The 23485-nt window shown below is 49.5% G+C and overlaps 2 protein-coding genes across 2 annotated transcripts; one reads left to right on the top strand and one right to left on the bottom strand.

Moving 5' to 3' along the window:
- The first annotated feature begins 619 nt into the window (after positions 1 to 619).
- Positions 620 to 14362, top strand: CSUI_000434 (rna recognition motif-containing protein). Its single transcript, XM_068060668.1, has 16 exons — positions 620 to 1631; positions 2540 to 2996; positions 3915 to 3988; positions 4339 to 4447; positions 5285 to 5386; positions 5891 to 5962; positions 6683 to 6779; positions 7406 to 7503; positions 8139 to 8186; positions 8766 to 8865; positions 9439 to 9553; positions 10310 to 10361; positions 11281 to 11470; positions 12165 to 12257; positions 12556 to 12708; positions 13235 to 14362. The coding sequence occupies exons 1-16, from the start codon at positions 1546 to 1548 to the stop codon at positions 14017 to 14019; spliced, it is 2631 nt and encodes an 876-aa protein (XP_067927356.1). The 5' UTR covers positions 620 to 1545; the 3' UTR covers positions 14020 to 14362.
- Positions 14363 to 15646: 1284 nt separating this feature from the next.
- On the bottom strand, positions 15647 to 22744 carry CSUI_000433 (uncharacterized protein). The gene is made up of 4 exons (XM_068060667.1): positions 20263 to 22744; positions 19240 to 19959; positions 17864 to 18594; positions 15647 to 16749 (listed from the first exon to the last, which is right to left on the bottom strand). The coding sequence occupies exons 1-4, from the start codon at positions 21704 to 21706 to the stop codon at positions 16123 to 16125; spliced, it is 3522 nt and encodes a 1173-aa protein (XP_067927355.1). The 5' UTR covers positions 21707 to 22744; the 3' UTR covers positions 15647 to 16122.
- Between the last annotated feature and the right edge of the window lie 741 nt (positions 22745 to 23485).

Here is a 23485-nt window from a genome sequence, read left to right as displayed (position 1 = left end):
TGTTGTGGGCTCAAAAAAGTGTGGGAAGTTATTAGGAATGACAAGTCTCACACAACAGTTCGGCCCCTGAGCACGGCCGACACTACCTGCCGTCAGCGTTCACGTATGTGCCGTTGAAACTGAACAACAGACGAGCCTCCTTCCTGAGCTTTTCTAGCAGCCGTTCTAGACCAAACGATAGAGGAACACACTTTTTGTCCCCGGTTTAGTCACCCCGGGTAACCGTACAGACGAGGCACGACGATGAGACTGGGAGCCAACAGGCAACACCCTCGTGGAAAGGTTCTGGCTGCCGCTCATGCCATCGGGGGTAAAAAAGAGGAGAGAAGTGCGGGGCTGTTCACGTTTGACCCAGGTTTTTCGTGCCTCGCAGGAAAAGCCTTCTCCCACCCCTTACAGCAAGTACGATCACCATCGCTGTTTCCGGACGGGAAAGGGCCTTCTTGGGGCTTGGATTCGCAAGCTCGTTCTAAACATCTCTTTATAATGATTGAGCCTAGCCGCTGCTTCGTCAGTCAAACTTTTATGACCTTGTGTTGGTGACTGGCAGGAGTTTCCCGCACAGTCGAGTCTCGAGATATGGTTTCAGGAGGAAGCAACGTCACACGGATGCGTCACTCTCAAGGGTCAGCTATGGTGTCTGGTATCACCAATCATACTTCTGTGTCGTCTCCTCTCGACCGCTAGTGCAGCTAAACCTCCTCTTCACCCTTCCGATATCGACCTGTTCCCGCTCATGGCACGCCATACCAAGTCTCCGCAACACAGCGGACAGGAGACAGGGTTTCCCTGCATACCATGCTCGGGGAGATCTCTATACAGTATATCTGGAAGGGTTGAATGGACTGTGTTTTGCCCATTTTCTCTCACTCTTGGTTTCTGCAGTCCTTGGCCTGTGGGTTTGCTGACGGAGACCTTGCGGCAGGGACTGTTATTCACTGTTGCTGTCGCATGCAACGACAGCTTGGCATATTTTTTCAACTCTCGTAACCGCCGCCTTGCCGTGTCTTTTTTCTTTCTCAGACAAACTCACTTCTAGTCCTTGTGAAGGCTTGGTCCGCGGGTATCCAGGAGCTTTCAAGGTCTTTCGTAGCGGGCACGAGAAAGGTGGTGTCATGCCTTCACATTCCCTTTTAGGAGGACTAAAGCGGGTGGTTCTCCCCCCTTGTTCTTTTTATTCAGCGGCCCGTGATGAGTATTACCGTAGCTTCTGTGCACCACTAGTTCTTTCGCTGATTGCCGTGCGTGGTGGCTGTCACCATATTTTTCCAAGAAGCGGCCATCTTTTGCCCGTTCCGAAGCGTGCAGGTCTCCAAGTGGTTCTGAGAGCGTCAGTTCGTGCGCGGGGCGAAGGCCTTGAGTGGCTTCTCTATCTGGTTGGTGACTGAGCTAAGTGGTTTTTCTGGAGCTATCCGCTTTCGCTTTTGTCACCCTAAGGCGCTGCGGCGAGGGAGGACAAGGGAAACATCCCTTCTCCGCTGACTTGTCAAGGCAGTTCTGCAATTAGCTCATTTGCTCAAGTCCGACAACACCATTTAACCCACCATGTATCAGTCGGCCTCTCCTTCGGTGGCTGATGGTGCCGCTGGTGCGAAGAGGAAGGCGGACAGTGCTGGAGATGACGAGTCAAGGTGAGGTGCCTGGTGTGTAGGTACACCTAAAACTAGAGAAGCGAAGCTCCTTTCCCCCTCGCCGAAGTGTTGGGTCGTCTTTTCCGTAGAGGCTTTCGTACACTGATATATACTCTCTCGGTTTAGAGCCGGGCAGCCAGACGACCCTCCGTTCCCAGGAAAGAAGGAAAAGGAGTGCGTGGTCGTACTCCGAAGTGACGTTGTACGTGGGAAACGTTGGCGAAAGGCCTGCAAGGACCGCGGGTGGCAAAGTATAGCCTCATTTACTTTTTGCCTTGGAATGTGAGAGGGACAGAGTTTGTGAATTAGGTAGTTACCGGTCTGTATGAGGTTTCTCTACAGGTGTGCCCGACGTGACTCTGGTGTTTGGGTAACGGGATGAGTAGACAGCAGAACAGAGGAGTCTAGAGGAGGACCGCGGTATAGTTACACTCCTTCTATGGAAACGTGTCGACGCGACTTCCGGACTGATTTCTTTTGAAGCGTAGGGGAACAGCACAAAGGTTTGCTTCTCCATTCCGTTTTTTCTTCTCCTTTTTGCTCTGGTTATTTTTTAGTAGCGATCTCGTGTACAGTACATTTCGAGTCGACTCAATAGAGACAGTTCTTCCTGGGTGCTGGTTGAAGGCCTTCCTTTCTTGTTGAGCCACCGTGTCGCTTCTTCCCCTGACGTCTCCCGAGCAAGACTGCGAACAGGGTGTGGGTGAACGAACCGTAAGCAGAAGTGTAGATAAATATATAGATAGTGTCTGTCCGATGTGAGGACTACGTAGTATGCACATGTAGATAGATATGTAGATATTGTTTTTGTATCCCTGATGAGCAGGACCATGTAGTCACCTTGCCTGAAAGAACATCTTTTGAGAAGTTTTTTTCACACTCGGCCTCTGCCTTTGCCTTTGTATCAGCCACAAAGTATCTCGGTTTGCCGCTTCGCCTACTCATCCAGCATGCACTGCTGCAGTCCAAGGAGGACCAGGGATCATACAAGGAGGACTTCATCAAGCTTCGTCTGTCTTAGCTTCACCTACACCAGTTCCATCCTATTCTTCGACTGCTGTTTCACCTTCTCCGGCTCCTCTTTCTTCACCAACAGCAGCGTTTGTCGCAGGAGCTGCAGCAGTAGCTTCAGTCCTTAGTAAACCGTTACTCGGGAATAACTCAGGAAGCCCGAGTGTCTCAGATCTAAAGCCTGCCGAGGAGGGTATGAAAGGGGGTCTTTCAGCGGGCCCTGGAGCAGAAGTCGCGCTTGATGTTGCAAGGGCTGCAGCAGCCGCAGCCGCTGCAGTTAGCGCTAGACAGGCTGTTACCAATAACGCGGCTATGGCTCTTCAGATGGCTATGAAGACGGCAGAGCTTCTACAGGTAGGGGGACAGACTTTCCTTCAAAGACATAATAGAAATCACATCGCTCTGAAGGCTTTCATCCAACTCTCTTTACTCACAACTCCTATACATCCAAAGACTACCCATGTCCCTTCTAACGTCTCCTTCTACACCGCACTTGGACGACCAATCAACGGAAGCATGTTGCAGTCTTTGACCGGGATAGCGCGGTCAAAAGACTGTTGAAGTCTCCGGGAGAACGGAATACATACACAGAAACCAAACACTCGAAAGAAGGGGAGAAAAGAAGACAGGAATGTGTACATGAGACAGATATAAATTGTACACGAGACATACATATATATGTATATATGTCTCATACACAGATTCCTGTCCTCCTTTCTTTTCCTTTCCAGTGTTGGGTTCTGTGGGTGTCTCGTGGATTCCGGCCAGCTTCGCTTCCTTGATACAAAGACTTTCTTTCTAGTACAGTTAGGAAAGAGAAACAACTCTGTTTTTTTCCAATGGTTTCATGTCAAAGAGGGAAACATCTGAGAAAGCATCAAAACTTCTTCTTCTCATGGCTATCCCGCTATCTCTCCTGCAGACATGATGGTCAGCCTTGTTTGTCTTACCCTCGTCCTTGGCTTTTCCTTGTTTGGTCTCTCCAACTATTTCCCTGGTATCTCTCCTGTTAGTTCCCCGGTGGTGAAATCCCCCGTATGTATTTTTTTTCTCCTTTCTGACGAGTCCATCTATCTCTCCCAAGAAATCTTATGTGAAAGATCTTGTCCAGAGGGTACTCTCCTCCGCTTCCCGTCTCTTCCCGTTCGTCTTCTCATGCCTCTCGGTCGTTGGAAACTCAACTTTCATGCATGCACTAGTGTCACGGCTTTGCTTCATACAAAGGCCTTCAGTGAACTCCACCTTCATCCCATTCTGCTTCGTTTTCTTTAGGGTGGTACAGCTGCGGGGGCAGCAACGCCACACATTCCCGGTTCGGAGTTGAATCCCCAGACTCGACATGCGAGGTGAGAAAGTCAAGGGTCTTCAAGACTTCCAACCATTCCATGTATAATCATACACACTTATATAGAGGGGGAAGGTGCATGAGTGTTCCAGGGACTCGCGAAAGAAGTCCACACCCGATAACAACGGAAGTCTTCTTACTGTGACCGTGACGTTGTATGCAAGCAAACACGCATTGTTTCATACATGGCTATCCGCAGCCACGGCTAAGACTGTTCGCTAGCTGCTTCTTTTTCTTATCATGGTTTTTCACTGCTTCTAGGTGTTCATTCAAGGAAGTGAAGAAGTGTCTGCTGCTTTTTTGAAGAAAAGAAAAAGAAACAGGCGACTTCTCTCATTTGTGAGTATACAGGAAAGTGTATGTTGGAAACTTGCCAAATCCTGCGACACAGGCGGAAGTTCATCAATTCTTCAATGAGCTACTCGAAGGTCTTCTCCCTAACAAAGTTCCGGGACAGACGGTAAGCTAGCTCATTAGTTCTTTCTCTACATCTTCCTGTCTGAAAGGCTGTCATTTTTCTTTCACTGAGCATCTTTCCTGTGACAGTGAGAGAAGCAGTACATATACAAACAGTCCATATATATGTATATACATATGTATAGATACTTATGCAAATGTGTAGACCTATGCTTGGAGATACTGGGGATGCAGCTCTTGATAAGTCCTGGTGTATAGTTGTGTATCGCGTCTTGCCTCCTGTGGCTACCTGGCATAGAGAGCCCAGCGGCCAAGAAGAGGTACAAAGAGAAACTCAAAACTCACGTCCTAGGTGCAAACATTCTCGTTCATTTGAATTTATCCTGGACAGCATCATATGCCGATTGCAGCTGTATTGTCATCTGTGTCGTTTGGAGAAAACTTCTTTTTCTTCGGCTCTGTCCTTATTGGCGGAAGTCTATAACGTGGATTGATGCTCATTCGCGGGCGAACCTCAGCTCGTTGAGAAGAGGTTTTGCAGCCTGTGATGTTACCACCCGATATGCCACGGAGAAGTCACAACAGCGAAACAACTCCCGGCCACGACTCTTCTGCTGAATATGTATGAGTATGTATGCATGCAGACATGTGTATACATATATATATATGTATATATGTACACGTACACCTGTTTGAGACGCGAAGGGTAGCCGATTCGTCTCTCCGGATGCACAGACGGTTTCTGTCCTATCCCTATTCTTCTCCTCAGCAGTGTCGTCTCGTTGGCCTGTTTCCGTGATCTTTTTCTCCCCTGCGGCGCTACTAGCTACAGAGAGATCTTGTTGTGGTGCATGCCCGACTGTGTGTGTCTCTTCTTCAGATTATCCATGTGTATGTTAATACGACACGGCGGTTCGCCTTCTTAGAGCATCGCTCTATTGAGGAGGCAAACTTCACTATTGGTCTTGATGGAGTTGTTTGGGTGAGTAGACGGTCTTCGAAAACTATTTTGCTGACAAGAAAATCGACGTCGCTCCGAAGCTGCTCAAGAAGATGTGGACGATGGACGCTCACGATCACGTTCAAGTCGATTCTTAGCTATTTCCTTTCGCGCTCATAATTTGTCGTGATGTCGAGTGTTCCTGTCTCTTCATCCTTTCGTATTGGTGTATGGGTCTCAGCTTAGGATGTAAGGCTTCCAGCCTTCAATCCTCTATGTGTTGCAACATACGCACGTGTATACAGATGCAAATACATATATATATATATATGTCTGCAGATATAGATAGGTACATCCAGATTTTTATGTTGAGCTGAACGTGATTCAACATACGTTAAACTTGGGTTGTGACTGAATGTATCGTGCTTGATCTCCTTGTACTAGTTTTTCGTGCGTTCGTTTTGCTCTCGCGCATACATCATCTTACTTCCATGGGGTGCCCCTCAACTTCATAGAAAATAAATCGAATTCTTTCTTCTTTTACAGAGGGGATGCCCGCTCATTCTTCGGAGACCCCAGGACTATAATCCACAGCTCGCAGAAATGCAGTTTCAGGAGGTATGTTTTTCTCTCCCACGATCTGCTCTTCTTACTGTGAGCAAGAAAGATCAGACAGACGGCCTTCGTCAGCGCGATTGTATTGCCTCTACTCTGTTGTTTTCATTTCTTGTCATCGTCTTACCAAGAATGGCTTCTCCTTCAAAGCTAAGGAAAAGAAAGATATGCAAAGTCTTCAAGTGATCTTAAAAACTGTAGGAAACGAAGATGGTGCCTCCTACGACTTTCCTCTTTCCTGTTCCTCTCGTAGTGTTCTTTCCTGCTTTACATGGAGTGCATGAGAGTGGAGAGGGAACACAGTAGGAACTGCAAGGCCATATTGTCTGGTATAGGTCCTTTCTAGATGATTCGATTCTTTCTTTGTATGGATAGCGACAGAGAAGAAGAAGATCTGTCTCGACTTCCTGTAGCAGTAGTCATGACGTCATGTCTCCGTTCTCCGTTACTTGGATGTCTTCACGAGTCTTTGTATCGTCAGTCTTCAGACGTCCTGTCTACAGAACGACCTTCTTGGCCTGTGCGTTTCTTTCTCTGATTCTTTCTGTCCGTTGTGTTTTCATTCCTTCGCTTTCGTCGCTATGTCGTGTTGTCTACAAGGACCTTAAGACAGAGGAGGGCGCTGTCTGACCTTTGAGTCTTTTCTCTGAATGGAAACAAAAGATAGTTTCTCTCTGTTTAATTCCTCTCTTCTCGGTCTCGTCTTCTCGTATCAATCTTTAGGAAAGAGCTCGTCTCGGGAGTATGACAGGTCTTGCAGTTCCTCCTCCGTGTGCACCAGCTCCAGCGACCGTTGCTCCTCCTCAAACGTCTCTGATCGGTGAGACCTTGTTTACTATATATAGCTTTTCTCTTGTTCTTGTCTCTTCTTTCTTTCCGTCTTCGGCTCTCTCGGTACTTTTATGTTTAGCCGTGACTCTGAACATGCGCGCACAATGCCTAAGTTCGGGGATGTCTATACAGGTACACCCGAATAGGAATGACGTTGAACACGGAGAGAGGAGAGTGGTGTTGTCGATCCTCTGTTCACTTCAGTCTTTTTTCTGGTTCTGTAGTAATAGAGTATACAGCGCGAAGGCATTCTACGCGGAGACATCGACACGTCTCGTTGTTGTGTCATCCTGAGCCTAGCTTTCATCTACATGTGCCTGATTGCCGTCTTTCTATTCTTACTTGGTCGGTATGGTTACCCAGTCTGTCGATATTAAACGCTTGAAGCTCCAGTCCTAGCGAACACACACGACAAATGCAAAGGGCGACTCTGACGAAGTTCATTTTTTTTTCTCCTTATACATCGTAGGCATCTTCGACATGGATCGGAGAGAGAGATCTTGAAGTGATAGAGTGTTCTTATCAGGTGTCTACAAAGTGTCTCTTCATTAAGTCGGTGCACCTACACTTCTTATCAGAGGTACTCGATTATATCGATCGCTTTGTTCTTTTCAGCGGGCGCGTTAGGCATTATCTCGACGACAGTTCCTGATAGTCCTCATAAAATCTTTATCGGGGGTCTCCCTCATAGTATTACAGATCAAGGCTGCAAGGTAAGGGCTCTTTCTTCTCTGCTCCGGTTAAAATGCAAGTTTCACAGCGCTTCCTTCAATCGTAGCTATGCTTCTGTCTTTCCCCACTCTGTCTTTTATACATCTCTAGCATGTCCAGTCTATGGATCTTTAGTCTGTCTCCAATCTATTTATGTATCCTTCATCTATCTATCTTAGAAAGCTGTGTTATGTGTTACCGATATGTCGACCTTGACTAGGTCAGTGGTATCTCTGTTGCGCTGTTTCATATGTCTGCTGTATACGTAGCTAAGTATGTGTCTGCTGTATACGTAGATAAGTATGTGTCTTTACATGTAGTCTCTATGTATTCTCTGCATAGGCAGGACTTCGGTTTCAGGCCATTTGCGTGCTTGTCTTGAGAGTTATCCACTTCTATACTCTCCTTTCATAAAACTACGTGGTAGGTGTATTAGAGTGTATAGACCTCCTTCGTACAGTGTATGTGCAAGCTCTGAATACACTGACCTCCTGCCACATGTATTTTGAATACGTATCTCTCGTCAAGGGCAATGTGAAGGTCGTTTCATGTTTCAAGTGGATGTACACTGCCACGATTCACTTCGGTGTATCAACCTGTGGTGTATTGTGTGTGTACTTTGTACATTGTTCTTTAGCAACTCCTGGAGGCCTTCGGCCAACTCCGTGCTTTACATGTCGTCAAGGTGAGTGATCACAGCTAGCCAGGAGCCTTCTTCCTCTGTCCCGTCCTTCTTTTTGATCTTTGTTCATGCTTTCCGAACCTCGACGTCGCAGTTCGTCTTTGTCTGCGGCGCGGCAGATAGGCAAGCCGCCCTCTCTGTCATGTCTTTCTGAGTTTGTATGACCTCTTCGTAATATGTTTATCTAGATAGGTGGATAGATAGATAGATACACATATGCACCGTGGAAGTGAGGAGACGATAGATTTGTAGTCACACCCGAAGTGAGGTTTCTCTAATGTGAGGGGCCCGGCTTTTTACGAGTACCTGTCTGTGAGAAACCCATATACATTCATACAGGTATAATTACCCATCTTAGGACAGTTCTCTTGCTATGCGCGACATGTATGTGTATGATGTTGTCCACGTAGAGGAGAACCTGCTTTAGGAGGCGCGTATTTCTATGTATGTATATCTGAACCTCCCAGTGTGCTGGAGGTGTAGCCATGTGACGAAGAGAATGGATGTGTTAACAGCCACCATGAGAGATAGAACCGTGTGAAGTCTATTCTGTGTGAACTCTTGTCTTCTCACCTTTGGTAGGATCCTCAGCGTGGAGATTGTAAAGGCTTTGCTTTCTGCGAGTATCTCGATCCGAATGTAACGGACGTAGCAGTGGCAGGGCTGAACAACATGCGTATCGGTAAGGAAGTTCTGTCTTCAAGTGTATCATGATATTTAGGGAAGAATGTTTCTCGGTTCTTTTTTCTGTACGAAGATAAGGAAAGAGGAACGATGTAGGACATCTTTCTTTTCCAGCTCAAAGGAGGAAGATGATGAGGTACATGAATCTAGAGAGAGGCTCTCTTCTTTCGACCAAATAGATGTGGCTCCGTGTTGGCCCCTCTCTCCCGTCTCTCTCATTATGTGTCTATTTCCTATCTATATGTATTACCTTTCTACCTTGGTTGTTGTGTACGGGGTTGTGTGGACGTATGATCACTCACTCCCTGTCTCTTGCTATTGACGGGTTTATAGGTGGGAGACACATTCGCCTGAAGGGACGAATCTATCTATCTATCTATCTATTCACTTCATCCAGACAACTTTATATAGGGGATAGGTTTATTTTCTCGAAGGACCAGTATCTGTAGGGAGCTTGTTTTGTGCACTGCGGTTCTCCGAAGGACTTTTTCCATAGTGGAGTTCATGTATCATAGAACGGTAGGGACACATTCATTACTTTTCTCTTTTTCTGTTTCTTCATCTTTCTCAGCGGATCGTGTACTTCAAGTGCGTCGAGCTATGCCGCACGGCCAAGTCAAACAGCCAGGAGCTTCAGAGGTCGGAGGCGGTATCACGTCAACCCCCGCGGCTCCGTCAATCGTAGGGTAAGAAGATGAAGACGAAGACGCGCGTTGCGACAGCAGGATTTCGGTTACAGACGTACTACAACGTGTGATCTCAAAGCATGCATCTGCACTGGTGCTGTATCTACACCTCTGTTGTCCAAGGGGGAAAACAGAAAGGTGTCTGCTGCATTTTTACAGTCGGTTCCGTTCCTTCCTTTCTTCTGCGGTTCTGCTTGTTTTCCTGTCTTCATCTCTTCGCTCGATCCTGCCCTCTCCTCGGATGTCCGTGTGCTTACTCACGCATTCGTGCTTTTCAAGTTGTTTCTCATGCATATATCGGCTCTTTGTTAAAGCCTAGATTCTACTTCGACATGGTCATACCAACTCTTTCTACGCGAGCCGATACATTTCTATGTGTCGTCTCTGCTGTGGTTCACGTCACATGGACTGTCTGTTTTGGTCCCCTGGTTCTTCAATTGCTTATCTCTTTCTTCTTCTGCTGTGGAGTTTGTATCTCTTTAACCAACGACGATACGTCTCTCTCGCTAACTTAATGTCTGTTCATTCTCAACGTCTACTGTCTTTTCGCCAGTCCCCGAGATGTTACTTCACTTTGGCTCGACGGAAGCGAGCCTCTCACTCTGAGCCAGCCATTCAGGATACATACGGAGAGAGGAGAGAGAAAGGAAATTCTTTCTTTCCTTTCTTTCTTTCTTGTTGCGAGGGAAAAACCCACCGCTCAGCATTATTAATGTGTGCGTATGTTGTGTGGTTTGCTCCTCTTCTTCCTCACAGAACTCTTAGTCGGGTTATCGCGATCCATAACATGCTACCGGTTATGCCACTGGTGAGTTTCTCTCGAACGCTCGATCCTCCTCACACCCCCCGTCTTTCTTTTTGTTGTCGTCTTTTTTCGGCCTCTTCCATGAAGGATGTAGGGATGAACTCTTTAGGCGGGGCGGCAGCTGTGCCTTCTGTGCCTAGAAAACTTGGCTTCCGAGCCATCATGGATTACGAGTTAACACCTGAGACAAAGCATCAAAAGAACTATCGGTGTAGTTTGATAGTTGTCCTCACTTCAGTAACTTTCTGTGCTCATTTACGAAGAGTGAAGTGCTCCTCGTTTTTCTTCAGTCCTATGTCTGAATTGGAGAGGGCAACTTTGCCTTCTTGCATGCGCAATATGGCGTGCTCTTCGTTTTCTCTTGACGCAACCTATACATGACCTCAGCATTCCCGTGTGTTTACTGAACGTGTCTGTGTCTACTATATATATATATATGTAGATACGTCAAAACGCAGACGCGTCTATGTATATATATATATACATACGCATACGTGTGACTCTCTCGGATCTACGTGTTTTCATCAGTAGGCGTATGTCTTAGACAAGGCACGAGCTACGGAAAGTGGGAGGGTGACCAGAAGAGAAGAGGTTGGTGGCGTGGAAGGTTTAGAAAGGCTTACAAGCTTATCTGTCGATTGCCTTCTATCATAATAGGGATATGACAACAGAGGAGAAGAGGCACCCTAGCAAAGAGGACTCACCATGGGTTCTTCTACATGACGAGCTGTGTGTTCAAGACTAGTTCGTTTACACGCGCCTGTCATCTTATCGTAACATAAAAGCGTAGCTATGATCACATGAAAGACCTTGGCATTCGTTGGCTTCTTTGGAACAAAGCACGAAACGTCTCACATTCATTACAACAGTTTTGCCGATGTGATTCCATCCCTCTCTGTCTCTGCTGCTGCTGGGTCTATAGGTCCCACCCTTGTTGAAAGAGGCCACCGCTTCAGAAGCTCGTATCAGAGCAGCTGCTTACGGTGAAGTTCTTTTTGTAGATGTACTCGACAACCTCGCAACGGCTCAGGCAGCAAAAGGGGAAGGAGTACCTGTTCTAGTTGAGTTTAAAGACGTCGATTCTGCCATCCAAGCTATGTCAGGCATTCAAGGTGAGATGTTGATATGGATGCTTTCTCAAGATCAGACTACGCGTCTACATTCGGACAGTGGGTCTATCGCGATTTCTCATTCCCTCGCTGTATGGTTATTAGCTTAGTGTTAGATGCTAGTCGTTCGAAATGGCCTCTTCTAGATCCTAAACCTTAAACTGTATGTGACAAAGTACTGATGTTGGCATTCTCTGTTGAAGTGTATGCACATCCCTTCTCTCTATCCATCACCCAGGGGCGTGATTGTAGATGTCTTCGCTCACTGGCGCGTCCGCTGTCGCTTTCTAGACAACAGGACTCGATGATATCTTTCTCTATGCGTCTTGCTGTCACCCGTCCTATACATGGTAACAAGGGGAGTTTCTCACGAAGGAGGAAACCTGCTGTGATGGCCTTGATTAGATTGCCGATGCGAGAGCGTGCTCTTTGAAACGCGTGTTAGGGTCCTTGCCTTGTTATCGACGTGTCAACTTGAGTTCTCCGTACGGTTATACCCGCCACTGTGTAGCTTGGGCGCCGGCTGGGTAAACCGGTCTCTCTGGCTCGCCATGTCCAGCGTACTTGGAGCTAGCTGTTGATTTTGCGCAGCCACCTTCCTATGTAAGGCGGAGGAGGTGTGTTTGGTGAACTGTGTGACATTTCCAGCCATTCATCAATCTCTTTGGTTTTTTGTCTTTCTTTTTGTTTCTTATAGGCAGCTCTTATGATGGAAGGCCTCTTAGTGTCGTTTTCGCGGAGCCGTCTGCTGCTATGAAGAAAGGTATGTGGACTCATGTCACTGCCAGAAGTGAGCCCGCTGTGGATAACGCTAGTTTGCACAGAATACCTTTCTGCGTACAAAAGAGATACGGAAGCATGCAGATATGCATGGGTATGTAATGTATGCATGCTTGTGATTTATCGATGTATATGTCTATATGTACTGGTTACATCTTCCATTTTCTTCGTCTGTCCCAAGCCCGCTTCAGACAGGCACAGGCAACAGTTTAGAATACCACGGCGTCATCACCCACAGCCGCTTCTGTACATGTTCTCACATGCACCTCCTACATGTTCTTGGATATACCGCCTTTGTTTCCGTTCAGCGAAAGTGCTTCGCATTATCCAGGAAGCTGGAGGAGGAGCTGCGATCACACCACCAAAGAGTCAAGACCCGTCATCTTCTCAACAGACGTTAAACCCTTGTGGTGTCCAGGCTTCCCCGGGGCAGATAAAGCAGGAAACTTCAACTCAGTCAGGTGAGAATAAGCTTGAGTTCGGACAGTAGATGCCTTTGTTCGTTCATAGACAGTAGAGAACAGAAATTTCATGAAGATAAGTCGTACCTCAAGATGTTCCCCTCGGCCTCCTGGTGTGTTGTCCGTCTTTCGAGAAGTGTCACTACACCTCAGTGTGGGAGCAGAAACGATTCTTGTACTGAACGGGTCCAAGTCGTTGGGTGAGAAGCAGGCGGTGTAAAGCCTGTATGAGGCCGTTGCTGATATTTGTCGATGCTGGAATCCTGGTTTGGGTGTCTGCACTTGTTGCTAAAAGGGTAGGATGATGATAGTCTTCTTCTCTTTCAGGTGAATTCTGTGAATGCGTGTCTTACGGAGGTCTTGAAAACTAGAGAGAGGGGTGGAATTTGTTGGTCTAATAGTACCACGTGTGGTTTCCCTTGCCTAAGGAGTGTGCTGGGGAAGTGAGGTGGGGAGTTTCTTTCTGTCTGTTTTTTTCCCAAAAGAACTATGAAAATTAAGCTTCTTTCGGTGTCTCTCTCTGTAGGAGTCGGCGTCAAAAACGAGCACCGTGATGCTACCACCGCTCCCCATGGGGGCCTGCCTTCTCATTCAGAACCCCCAGCAGGAAGCAATAGGGAAAATCACGCGGATTGCCACCAATCTTTGCCGGGGTCGAGCGAAAAGACAGGAGTAGCGAATGAGGAACATGCGCAAGAAAAACAACCAGAGACAGGCACCAAGAAAGAGCCTGTCAGTTTGACAACAACAGCCGCGAATGCAGTGTTAGCCGGGAGTGCCGCTGTGGCACAGCTACTTGGTACAGGGATCTATGGTGGTGGTGTAGGCAAATTTGGAAAGCCCGTCCGGTCAGCCGCTCATTCAAACTCCTCCGAGACAAAAGATCAAGACTCCGTAGAACTGTCGACCATGGCTTCGTCACCTAGTCCAACAACAGTGATAAACTCTGCATGCACCGCTGAGGGAAGCGGGGTGCGAGAGGCTGCAGCGGATGAGGGAGAGAGGACAGACGAGACGGCGGGAGCCGAAATCGAACACGGCAAGAATGGCCCGGGGGGAGACTCAGTGCATACGGATGTGCCACGAGGGCAGAACGGCGGGACGGAGACCGATGGGCATTCGAGTGATGTGAATGAACGAGAAGCCGCCTCTTCGGTTCCTGGGACAGAAGATGAGTCGGGAGAGAGAAAAGAAGCAGAAACTGGTTCTATGGAGAAGAACCCCGTTGTTCACTCGATGGAAAATACCAACTGTCTTGGAAATTCCAAAGAAACTTCAGCCGAGAGAGCGGTGACGTCTCCACTGACGTGACTGTCAAAGACAGAGGACAACCGGTTCTTGTGCCACAGTGACTTTTCTAGAGAGCATCGCAGTCAGCGGTCGAAGAGACACCTACGCCAGTTAGACAGCCTTGCAGCGTAGCTTGTTGCATATTGTCGTTGATAGTTAAACTCCTAGCTGTACTGAATAGTAAATTCGGTCACTTCTCGTTTTGTAAAAAGTTCGGGGGTTCTCGCCCACGGGTACTTCACTGCGTGTAGATTGTGGAGCAATTGTGTGGAGCGTGTGCTTTGTTGCGGTTTCCCGTGCCCACTTGTTCTCGGGTGTAAAACGTTTTCGCTTCGTGTGTTTGGTGCTTTGTGAGAGAGAGGTGGCTGATCAAAAACGAGGCGAGTAGTGCATTCAGCACAAACCCCGGGGAGTACGCACGAACTGATGGAAACGAGATGTCAGTAGCGTTGAGGAACTCCAGGATCCTGGTTTATTTACGCTCAAATAGGTTTGTGTTTCTCTCCAGTCCGAATACTGGAGGCGCTGCACGTCGGAGCACAGTGGTTCTCCTGGAGAGACTTAGGGTTGACAGTAGACCGTACATAACCTGTGCCGAGGCCAACAGACAGCCGTTTTCTCAGATATCCCGGCGTAGACACGGAAATGCCGCTAGCAGCGCGCGTGTCCTGTCGCGCCCGAGGAAGTAGCTGTTGGCCTGGCCTGGCGTGTATACGCTCCGAAGCAACCGGCCCAAACTGTTTAGAAACATAGTGGGTCTCGCGCCAATGTGGCGCTAGGCTATTAACATTGTGATGCCGCTGCGCCAGGACCGGTGGCACTAGACAAAAATCCGCCAATGACGAGGAGTTGGTGCGATGGCTCTCATGCAGGCAGCCTTCCAGTGCGCGAACACTCCAAGTGTAAAACATGGGACCCCCAACAGAACCACATCCCGGTGGTGTCGTGGGCGCTTGGGGCACCGACAGCGTTGTTAAGTCGGTAACTTCCAGTAGGGTACGGCATCCGACTCTCTTACGAAACTGGTTTTACCCTTTTACCGACCCCATGAGATCATAACTCACTTGGAACCTCTCTTCTTTGTCGCTCGTCACAACCCCAGATCGACGCACCGAGGCGGTGGCGCACTTCGCTTGCGAGGTGTCTCGAACCTTCCGCTATCGTTGAGTCCAGTAGAAGCACAGTGGGTAGAGGCGGCTCTATTGTATAGCACGCGCCACGCACAGGACAAAGAGGTGTCCACATCTGGAGAAGTTAGTGTTGGCAGCCTGCGTATTTTCCCTGTAACGAACGGGAATCCCTTCATGCGGTGCCCGCGGGCTCACATGTGGTCTTTATGCGTACACCCCTATAGATTGCTCAACGGACTGGCGCTTCCGGTAACACACCACAGCGCAACCCGGAGCCTCCCGAGTTTGCTGCAGTCGCACAGACCAGGAAACAGGCCGCGCACGTTGCAAGCACTGTCCTGCAGACTCTCCCGGGGAGTAATAATAAAGAAGTTGAGGCGATCCTGGTAGAACCCTTTTCAAAGAAAGAGGCACGTGTTCTCAGGCGTAAACCGGAGCGCGGCATAACGCCAGACGGTCGTAACTCGGGATCAAGAAGCCAGGGCGTCCAGGCCAGGCTGCACATTGCCAACTGTTGTTGACGGCGGCGCGGCAACCCGGGATTCTGTGTAGCCCGCTGTGCCGCCCAGTGGGAAAGCGCTAAGCTACGCACGGCCCGGCAGCATCGGATTTTGTGCCGACATGAGAGGTAAGGGCTTGTGTCTTTCCCGACCTCCACTTCAGATCTGGATACCCGTCGTAAGAGAAAGGGCAATCTTTTCAAGTGGAGGCGCGGCTAGATCAGTACTCCTGTCGCTTTGCTAGCCTCCTCCACAGCGTGTGTATCCACAGCGAAGTGTCCACGCTTCAAGTCGCTTGCCGCAGGCAGGCAAGAGTTGTCCAACAAGATCTTCGAGAGAAGGTTGCGTGCACTGCACTCGGACACCATGCGGCACCTGGCCGGTACAATGCGTGTATCTTGAGCCACAGGAATATAGGTGTCAGAACCACCCAGTCCGCACAGGGCACCATCGTACATGACAGGTCCCCAGTTTTCCCTCCACAAAGCGCGAGCTCAAGTTTCTCGGAGACTGGCAGACCGTGTAGCGATCGGACTCCAGTTGTCTCGCCAAAGGCGAAGCATCCAGACATCGTTCAGATCAACACCGTGTGTCACCCCTCCAAAGAGAAGCATGGTTCCGATCTCCTTGACTCTTTTTCCTCGTTGGTTTTCTGTTGTGGTCTTCTCATGATTCCCCTGCATTTTCGAGAGTGTACCGGCATCCTGCCCTTGTTCTAAGCGCTTACGACAGGCATCTGCCGTTTCCTCTTCCCGACGAGCAGGCAAGTGGTTGTCCGACGCAGAATAAGTTACGCCCTGGCAACCTTGGGGAAAAACGTCGGGAGGAAGGAACAGAGAAGCAGCCGCAAATCGAGCACAGGGAGCTGAAGCAACACTGATAAACGTGAACGTGGGTCTCAACACCGGGAAGAGTGTTTCAGTAGTCGCCCGTGACAGATTTCCAACAAGGGGTACGTTCAACTCTTGTTCCGCCTTTCTTTCGTCTTTCCGTTCGTCTTCTTCGTGTGCGGGCGAGCGGAAAGCCACAATCAGGAGTTGGTTAGTCGGTGAGAAAGTTGCATCAGCGCCGCCGAAGAGCAGGACCTGCGGAGGGTCGCCAACTGAAGAAGCAGGAATAAGCTGAAACAGACATCACCGCACAACAAGAGACCCCAAAAAAATGTAGTCTGGGTCTACCTACAACATCAACAGAGAAGCTTCGCCCGGGACAGAAAGACCACCTGCACACAGAGGCCAGAGGTTAGCTACTGGGTGCTTCGAAGAACCGGGCTTGTCCATGAGCGGTGTACCCAAGGGACATCCCGGCAGCAGTATTAGCAATGAATGAACCAGAGCTGTAAGAATCACACGGACATTTGGAATTAGGCGGGATAATCAGCGTGCAAGTTTCCACGGAAAAGGACACACACAAATATATGCGGCAGTAGTTCGGCAGCGGGAAGGCCTTTACGCAGGGACATTCGTAAAGAGAACTGGCAGGTTCGTGACATATTCGTTAACAAGACTGGGCGTGAAAAGATCTAGACAACTGCCTTCCTGTCTGTCTCAGAATGACCCGGGTAATACCGGGAGTTCAAAGGGCGCGCACGGAATTGAACCATGAACCTACCGATCTGCAGTCGGTTGCTCTTGCTCTACCATTGAGCTACACACCCCGAAGCTCTAACTTAAGCAAGTCGCCACCCGCAGTCTACGGGAGTACATCCGATTACTGTGACGCGAGCCCATCGCTTTCTGACTCTCAGCAGACCGAGGAAGCCGTTAGTTACCGTACCAGTATCTATTTGTAATATCAGTGAGCGGGGGAAGGAGGAGGCCCCGAAGCGTCACCGTGAAACTAAAGCGATTTTCTGCTTTGAACGGCAGATGCCCAAGTGGCCAAACGGTGTCATATCGCTCGGTGTTTCTGTAGCAGAAAATCCTGCGTGCCAGTAGCACTGGATGTATGTCGGAGGAACAATTCGCAGGTACCCGGTTGACTCGCCGACGAGGCTGGTGTGAAAGATACCAGCAACGTACAAACCAAAGGAACTGCAGAAATTCTGGTCTCCGCTATACTACTTGCCGGTGCTCACTGGAAAGGATGACGCGCTAATCGTTCTGTTCTCGTGCTGACGTCGGGGCACGAGGTCTACACACACTCGAGGGAACGCCAGCCCACTCTCACTGTCTCTGCCCGGGTGTCCTAGGTACAGTGGAAGATTTCAGAACAAAATGAGTTCGTTATTCTTACGTGGGCATTATGGCAGCACAGTGGCAAGGGTAGCTGACCGCACCGCCTCCATACTGTAGAAAAGCACTCTGAGTCTAGTATAGAAGGCGCTACGATTGAATCTTTCTTCCTCACAACAGACGGCGTCATCGCAGGAAACGGATGTCCTTTTTTCTCCTTCATCTTCAGCCCTCCTCCTTGATCCACTTGTAATGGGTCGTCGTCATACTGTCCGACGGTAACTCTTCTGAGACAATCTTCTTCTTCGGTTCGCCGCTTACTTCGATAATTTTTTCCTTCCACATCGTTTTGTTCCTTCGCCGTTTTGCGGTCCCCTCTTTGTGTCTCCTCCTCCTCGCGTGCCTCTCCTTGCTCACCTCTCCTGCTGCGCGCCGGCCGCCCGATCAAATACAAGACCCAGATGTCATCAAAGACCCCAGATTCACCTCTTCCTCCCATGAGCACGAAACAGGCCACATGACAGTCATCGTAAATCTCTGAAGACGAGAGAATAAAAGCTGGTAAGGGCAACCGAGGTGACGGCAAAGCATTCAAGCTTGCCAGCTCCCGGGCACGAGGCTGTTTCCTCGCTGCGTGAGAGCGCTGGTCTCCCGTTGTTCCTGAGGTCCTTCCACGAGACCCTTCGTCACAGGCCGCCCGGATAAGACTGGATACCTCTCTTTCAGAGGAACGCGGCGAAATCAACAACTCCGGTCCAAGGAAGGACGACGACGCGACCCACCGGTGGTATGCTGAAAGAGACAGAACGCCGGGAGAGACACTGAGTGTACGCAATATGATGGAAAGCGTTCTCTTGCACAAAAGACGCAGCGTTTTCAAAGAAATGTCTGCGGATGCTCAAGGCCGCTGAAGATTCTGAGGAATGCTCTAAGCCATTCCAAAGTTTCACTGGCTGCTACTGCACGCTTTCAGTGACGTTGGTAGCTAGCTCGGTAGAGACGACGGAGAGAGATGTGACAGGCCTCGTGTGAACGCGTCTGACGATTCCAAGATAAAAGTATGTAGGTATACACGTACATATGTATACATATACATACACATCTCTATTTGTACGGCCACACGGGAAGAGTATCCCTACCTGAGTAGGACAAAAAGGTAGCGTCACCGAGTGCAGCGTACCTTCTTTATTCGTGACAAAAGGAGGTGGAACGTAAGACTACGCTCATCAGTCTTAGGGTAGATCTTCTGATGTGCATAGTGGAGTACAGTACAACGGACGGAGCTCATTCTTTCCTGGGCAGAGCCCCCCTTCCTCGCACCGCCTTCCACTGACGCAGCCCCGGTAAGGGGAGGCGGCGCGATCAATGATAGCTTCATATGAGCATTCGTATACGTCGACTGCTACTTCAGACAGTCCTAGTGTCGATCTTACTCACTTGGGCTGAAAAGCCAGACATCGGAGAATGTCTGACAGCCTCGACCACCTCCAAAGAAAAGAAACAGTTCTTCCGTTTCATCCTTTATCCCACGACAACTGTCTCTTCTACCTACTGGCTCCCAGAGAACAGGGGCCACCGCATGTGAACTAAGACGAGGCGGTTGACAACTCTCATCTTCACCCGGCGGTTTCTCACAAGCAGAGGAAGAAGGACAGGCGGGCTCACACACTGGGGATGTAGAAAGACAAGCCGGATCTCTATGATTACAACACCCGTAGCTCGGCGCTGAAGAGGAAGGCTTAGACGGTGCTGATACACCTGGAGCATCCAGGGGCTTCTCGAATCCAACAGAGGGGCTGTCCAAGGTAATTCCAGCCGTCGGAGAAGACAAAACATAAGCCGGCTTGTGAGAATTCATTGTATCCTTCATATCCTCTTTCACTCTCGGTGACGATACACAGACTGAAGAGTCATTCTGATCCCGAGGAAAAGAAGAAGACGAAATATGCCCATCCCGAACTGAATGATCTGCCTCAGATGTAGAGGGAGGTCGAGTAGAAGGAAAAGGAGAAGACGTGGAATAGGGTGTCGGACCACCGGCTGAAGTCTCGCGACTAAGGCTGTCCGAGGCAGGGCTGCATGACGTCTGTGAGGGGAGTGATAGGCGCCGTACACGGAGAGAAAGGGGGTCAACGTCTACTTCTCTTTTGCTTTCTCCTGCAGGAGCCGGACCGGACAGTATAGCCAGTAACATAGCAAGCAGAGAGACTTGAGACACTTGTGAGAGCTTGAAGGAAACGCAAGCATCTTCTCTATCCTTCTACGTGAAAAATGGCAACCTGTAGAACTTCCCTGAGCAAGTACTTATGAACACAGACTAAAGAAATCGCATATGAAGAATGCAATCAGCGCACGTCGGTTCGATTACATGTGATAAAGATATGTGTTTGTGTGGTCGGGCTCATGACTCGATGTGACCCTCTGCTGCATCGCGTTGCCTCTACAAAGTTCATATCCTACCTCGAATCAGTTCCATACTGAAGACGTTATCATAGACCTCGTTGGTGAAGAAATTCTGACCACCATGAAACCATATCTTTCTTCCTTCCACAAGTTCACTTCTCCTTCCTTCTTGTCTATCTCTTGGGATATCAGCAACTTCACGTTTGTCTAAAGATCTCTCTTCCCCGCCACCTCGTTCCCTCCTCTCATTGGCTCTAGAGATCCGTGGTTCTTCGTCTCCAACGGGTTGCTGGAGAGCTCCTCTTCCCCCTTCTCCGTCTGTCTTGTTCCGACGGAAACCTTCATTATTCTCTCTACTATCCGATGGAACCTCTCCACTACTAGGGACAGGAGACCGACGATGTGCGGCAAGCACAGAGGCGAATTCCTCGATGACACTTCTGTGAGTTTCGCCCTCTAATAAGAAAAGCTTGACGTCTTTCGTCTCTTCAGTAGTTCGTTCTCTCGTGTGGTGATAGTCAGAAGAAACAGGTGCACAAAAACATGCAGATCCACTAACGGCTGGGATGCTGGCTAACGCCTTCGTAGTCTCCTGATCTTCACACCAGGGAACATGAGGATTTGCATCCCTCTGTCGATCTACTCTTCCTTCTCTGCTGTAGAACTCGCTGACGACCGGGACTTGTTCCGAAGAGACGCCACGCGAGATGCTGTCTCTGCTGTCTCCAGCTGTGGGCACCTCTCTGGTCAACAGCCGGCTGGCTGGACTCGTTGCCGACATCGCAGGGGAGACACGCAGCCAGCGCATTTCAACGCGTCCCCTTTGCTGCACTGTCCTCGAGGAAGTTTCTTTCAAACAGGCGGAAGAATAATCAGTGCTGTGAGGAGGATATAACAAAGAACCCTCTACCAGGCTAGGACTCTCAAGGTCCGACAAGTTCCAAAGAAACACCTCGTTGCTTGCTGCGTATCGCGAGGCACCCCCTACGAGAAGACCCCAGCATTCATTCCTCTGGCGGAGACACGAACTGAGCACCTCCTTATGATTACGGTGGACTGAATGGCTATCCATAAAGGAAAGGGAATCTCTGGGCTCAGCTGCATGGACGTTATCGTGACTGTTGTCCCGGTGTTGACGACCAGGAGATCCTGGTGGCATCCCGAGAAGAACCTTCTCTGTCTGTTGTACTTGTTCTTCCTCTGTTTGACGAAAAGAAGAGGGAAGGCTCTTTGCTTTCCCGTCTCTTCGAAAGACTCCCAGACAAGCAAAGGCAGCCACACCCCCACGGCCAAATGGAATGTTATCTCCAACAGCCGCACTGACCTTCTGTGGGTCCTCGTCGAGTGTATGAGATCGACAGACCGACGTAGAAGAGGGCGACGAACTATCCTGATGCTTCAATACCATTGGCAAGGATGACACAGGAGTCCAACAAGCTCTCAAACTCCCGATCCCACCAGGAGGAAAGGGGCAAGAAAGGGATGCTTCTTGACGCGTCATTGCGATTCGGAGGAGGAGAAGGAGCAGATTCTACTGGGGAGTCAGAGAACAACGTTGTCAGCAGGATGTACAAATCCTGAGGTGCTGATTGTCTCCTGTTTTTCCTCTCTCTTTCACCGTCGAACGAAAGCGAGTGACGTAGTTGCGCGGACTTCAAGCCAGTGCCGCATCTGCCCCGTAATACACGAAGCAGTGTGCTACGGTGAAAGCGATCTCGTATAATGCCCATTGACGTTCATGGATCCCTGTTATCGATTCTTGAATATATGGGAAAGTGTCTTACGCATAGCTGCGTAGCCGAGTGTACAGCAAATAACTAATAGATATGAGTTCCGGGTAAAGACCCGCCACGATCGGTGGAGACACGATTCGCCCTCTTACACACCTCTCTCTAGTCCCCTCCTTTGCTTGCTGGAAGACAGGAACGCACGGTAAGTAGTGTACGGGGGAACAAGAGAAACCAAGGTGCAGTTCTGTCACGGCGCCCAAGCACGCGGCCGGTTTATGTCGCTAATCATTAGTAGACGGGACGGGAGGAGATGCACAGGGAAAGAGGGACGAAAACTGACAATGGCGTTGGCGCGGCGTACGCGGAACGGAGGAATACAGAAAAAACAAGGAGACAAAAGCCTACAACATGAGAGACGCGCGAATGTAGTAGGAGGGGGTAGTAGTGGCGATTGGTGCTGTGGCTTCTTCCAGAGCCCTGCTCGCGAACCCTGCCTTTTTGCAATTACATCTGATAAGCAGAAAATGAGATGGGTGCCAGGGGATACTAACCTGACACTTGTACTGAGTGTAACTTTGTTTGTGGGGCGAGGTTGACTCCGGCCTCCTTGTCCAGTTTGTGAAACGTGAGGCGTCCGTGCGTTGTTGAGCTTGCGGCAAGGGTTCGGTAGGACCGCGCGAGTTCACAGGAGCTATTCCGCAAATCACTACGCAAAAGAGTCGCTTCGCGGCAGATGGAGAAAGGAATAGGAAGAAACGGCCATTCGTTCCTTCACGAGGAAGAGCATCTCGTGTTGGGCCCGAGAACATACAGATGCACACAGCTGAGAATGCGTGCGTAGCCAGCGAGCGGAAACGCTGGTGCATGCGCCCCAAAGACAACAGACAAGGAAGAGGATAAACAGACGGTTTGAGAATGAAGGCTCTCAAACTCGGATATTAGTGGCTCAAACCAGTCATGGATTATTGAGCGTACGGACCGCCGGCTGCACATGTACACTTACTCACTTCGGAGAAGAGAATGATAGCCGCCCACCTCTGAAAGGACCAATGACCTTGTCTTCCCGCTTCCCGAACTCCAGTACCGGCGCTCGCTAGCTGTCATGAGCACGCGAAGCAAAGCGTAGCGTTCTAACCGTCCAAGTTGACCATACTACGCGGGCTAGCTTCAGCCGATAAGTCCTTACAGCAACGCAAAATTATATACTGGCTCGTTACAACTAGAGGGATTATGTATTTTCGCCGGTACTGTCGGATGCCCTGACGTAGCGTAGGCGGGGACCGATCAGCGGTGCGCTCCCTCCGCCCGGCAACGCGTGCTGGTGCCACGACTGTCAAGCTCGCCTCTACCCTACCACTAGTGGCTCACTCAAGGGGTGACAGCTGCCTTCATCAAGGCGTGCTCTAGTACACTCAGGTGGGTCAGAAAAGCAGAGATTCAAGCTTCACAAATCGCGCAGGAGCACCACAGGCAGTTCCACCAGTTCACAGACCATGCTGTTATGCCGCTGCCAGGCGCCGGCAGCGGCAAGTAACGAGGTAGCCCGGCGG

This window comes from Cystoisospora suis (genome assembly GCF_002600585.1).
Source record: "Cystoisospora suis strain Wien I chromosome Unknown contig_181, whole genome shotgun sequence".
Lineage (NCBI taxonomy): Eukaryota > Apicomplexa > Conoidasida > Eucoccidiorida > Sarcocystidae > Cystoisospora > Cystoisospora suis.
This window is presented reverse-complemented; position numbering and strand designations above follow the sequence as displayed.

Excerpts from the sequence above, each read along its gene's own strand:
- CSUI_000434 (XM_068060668.1), top strand. The coding sequence starts at position 1,546 with ATGTATCAGTCGGCCTCTCCTTCGGTGGCTGATGGTGCCGCTGGTGCG. Across the intron at positions 5,963-6,682 it reads CAGAAATGCAGTTTCAGGAG|GAAAGAGCTCGTCTCGGGAG; the intron begins GTATGTTTTTCT and ends ATCAATCTTTAG. Across the intron at positions 9,554-10,309 it reads GCGGCTCCGTCAATCGTAGG|AACTCTTAGTCGGGTTATCG; the intron begins GTAAGAAGATGA and ends TCTTCCTCACAG.
- CSUI_000433 (XM_068060667.1), bottom strand. The coding sequence starts at position 21,706 with ATGACGCGTCAAGAAGCATCCCTTTCTTGCCCCTTTCCTCCTGGTGGG. Across the intron at positions 19,960-20,262 it reads CAGTATGGAACTGATTCGAG|GAGAAAGCAAAAGAGAAGTA; the intron begins GTAGGATATGAA and ends CGGCTCCTGCAG. Across the intron at positions 16,750-17,863 it reads TGTGCTGCCATAATGCCCAC|CTTATTCCTGCTTCTTCAGT; the intron begins GTAAGAATAACG and ends TGTCTGTTTCAG.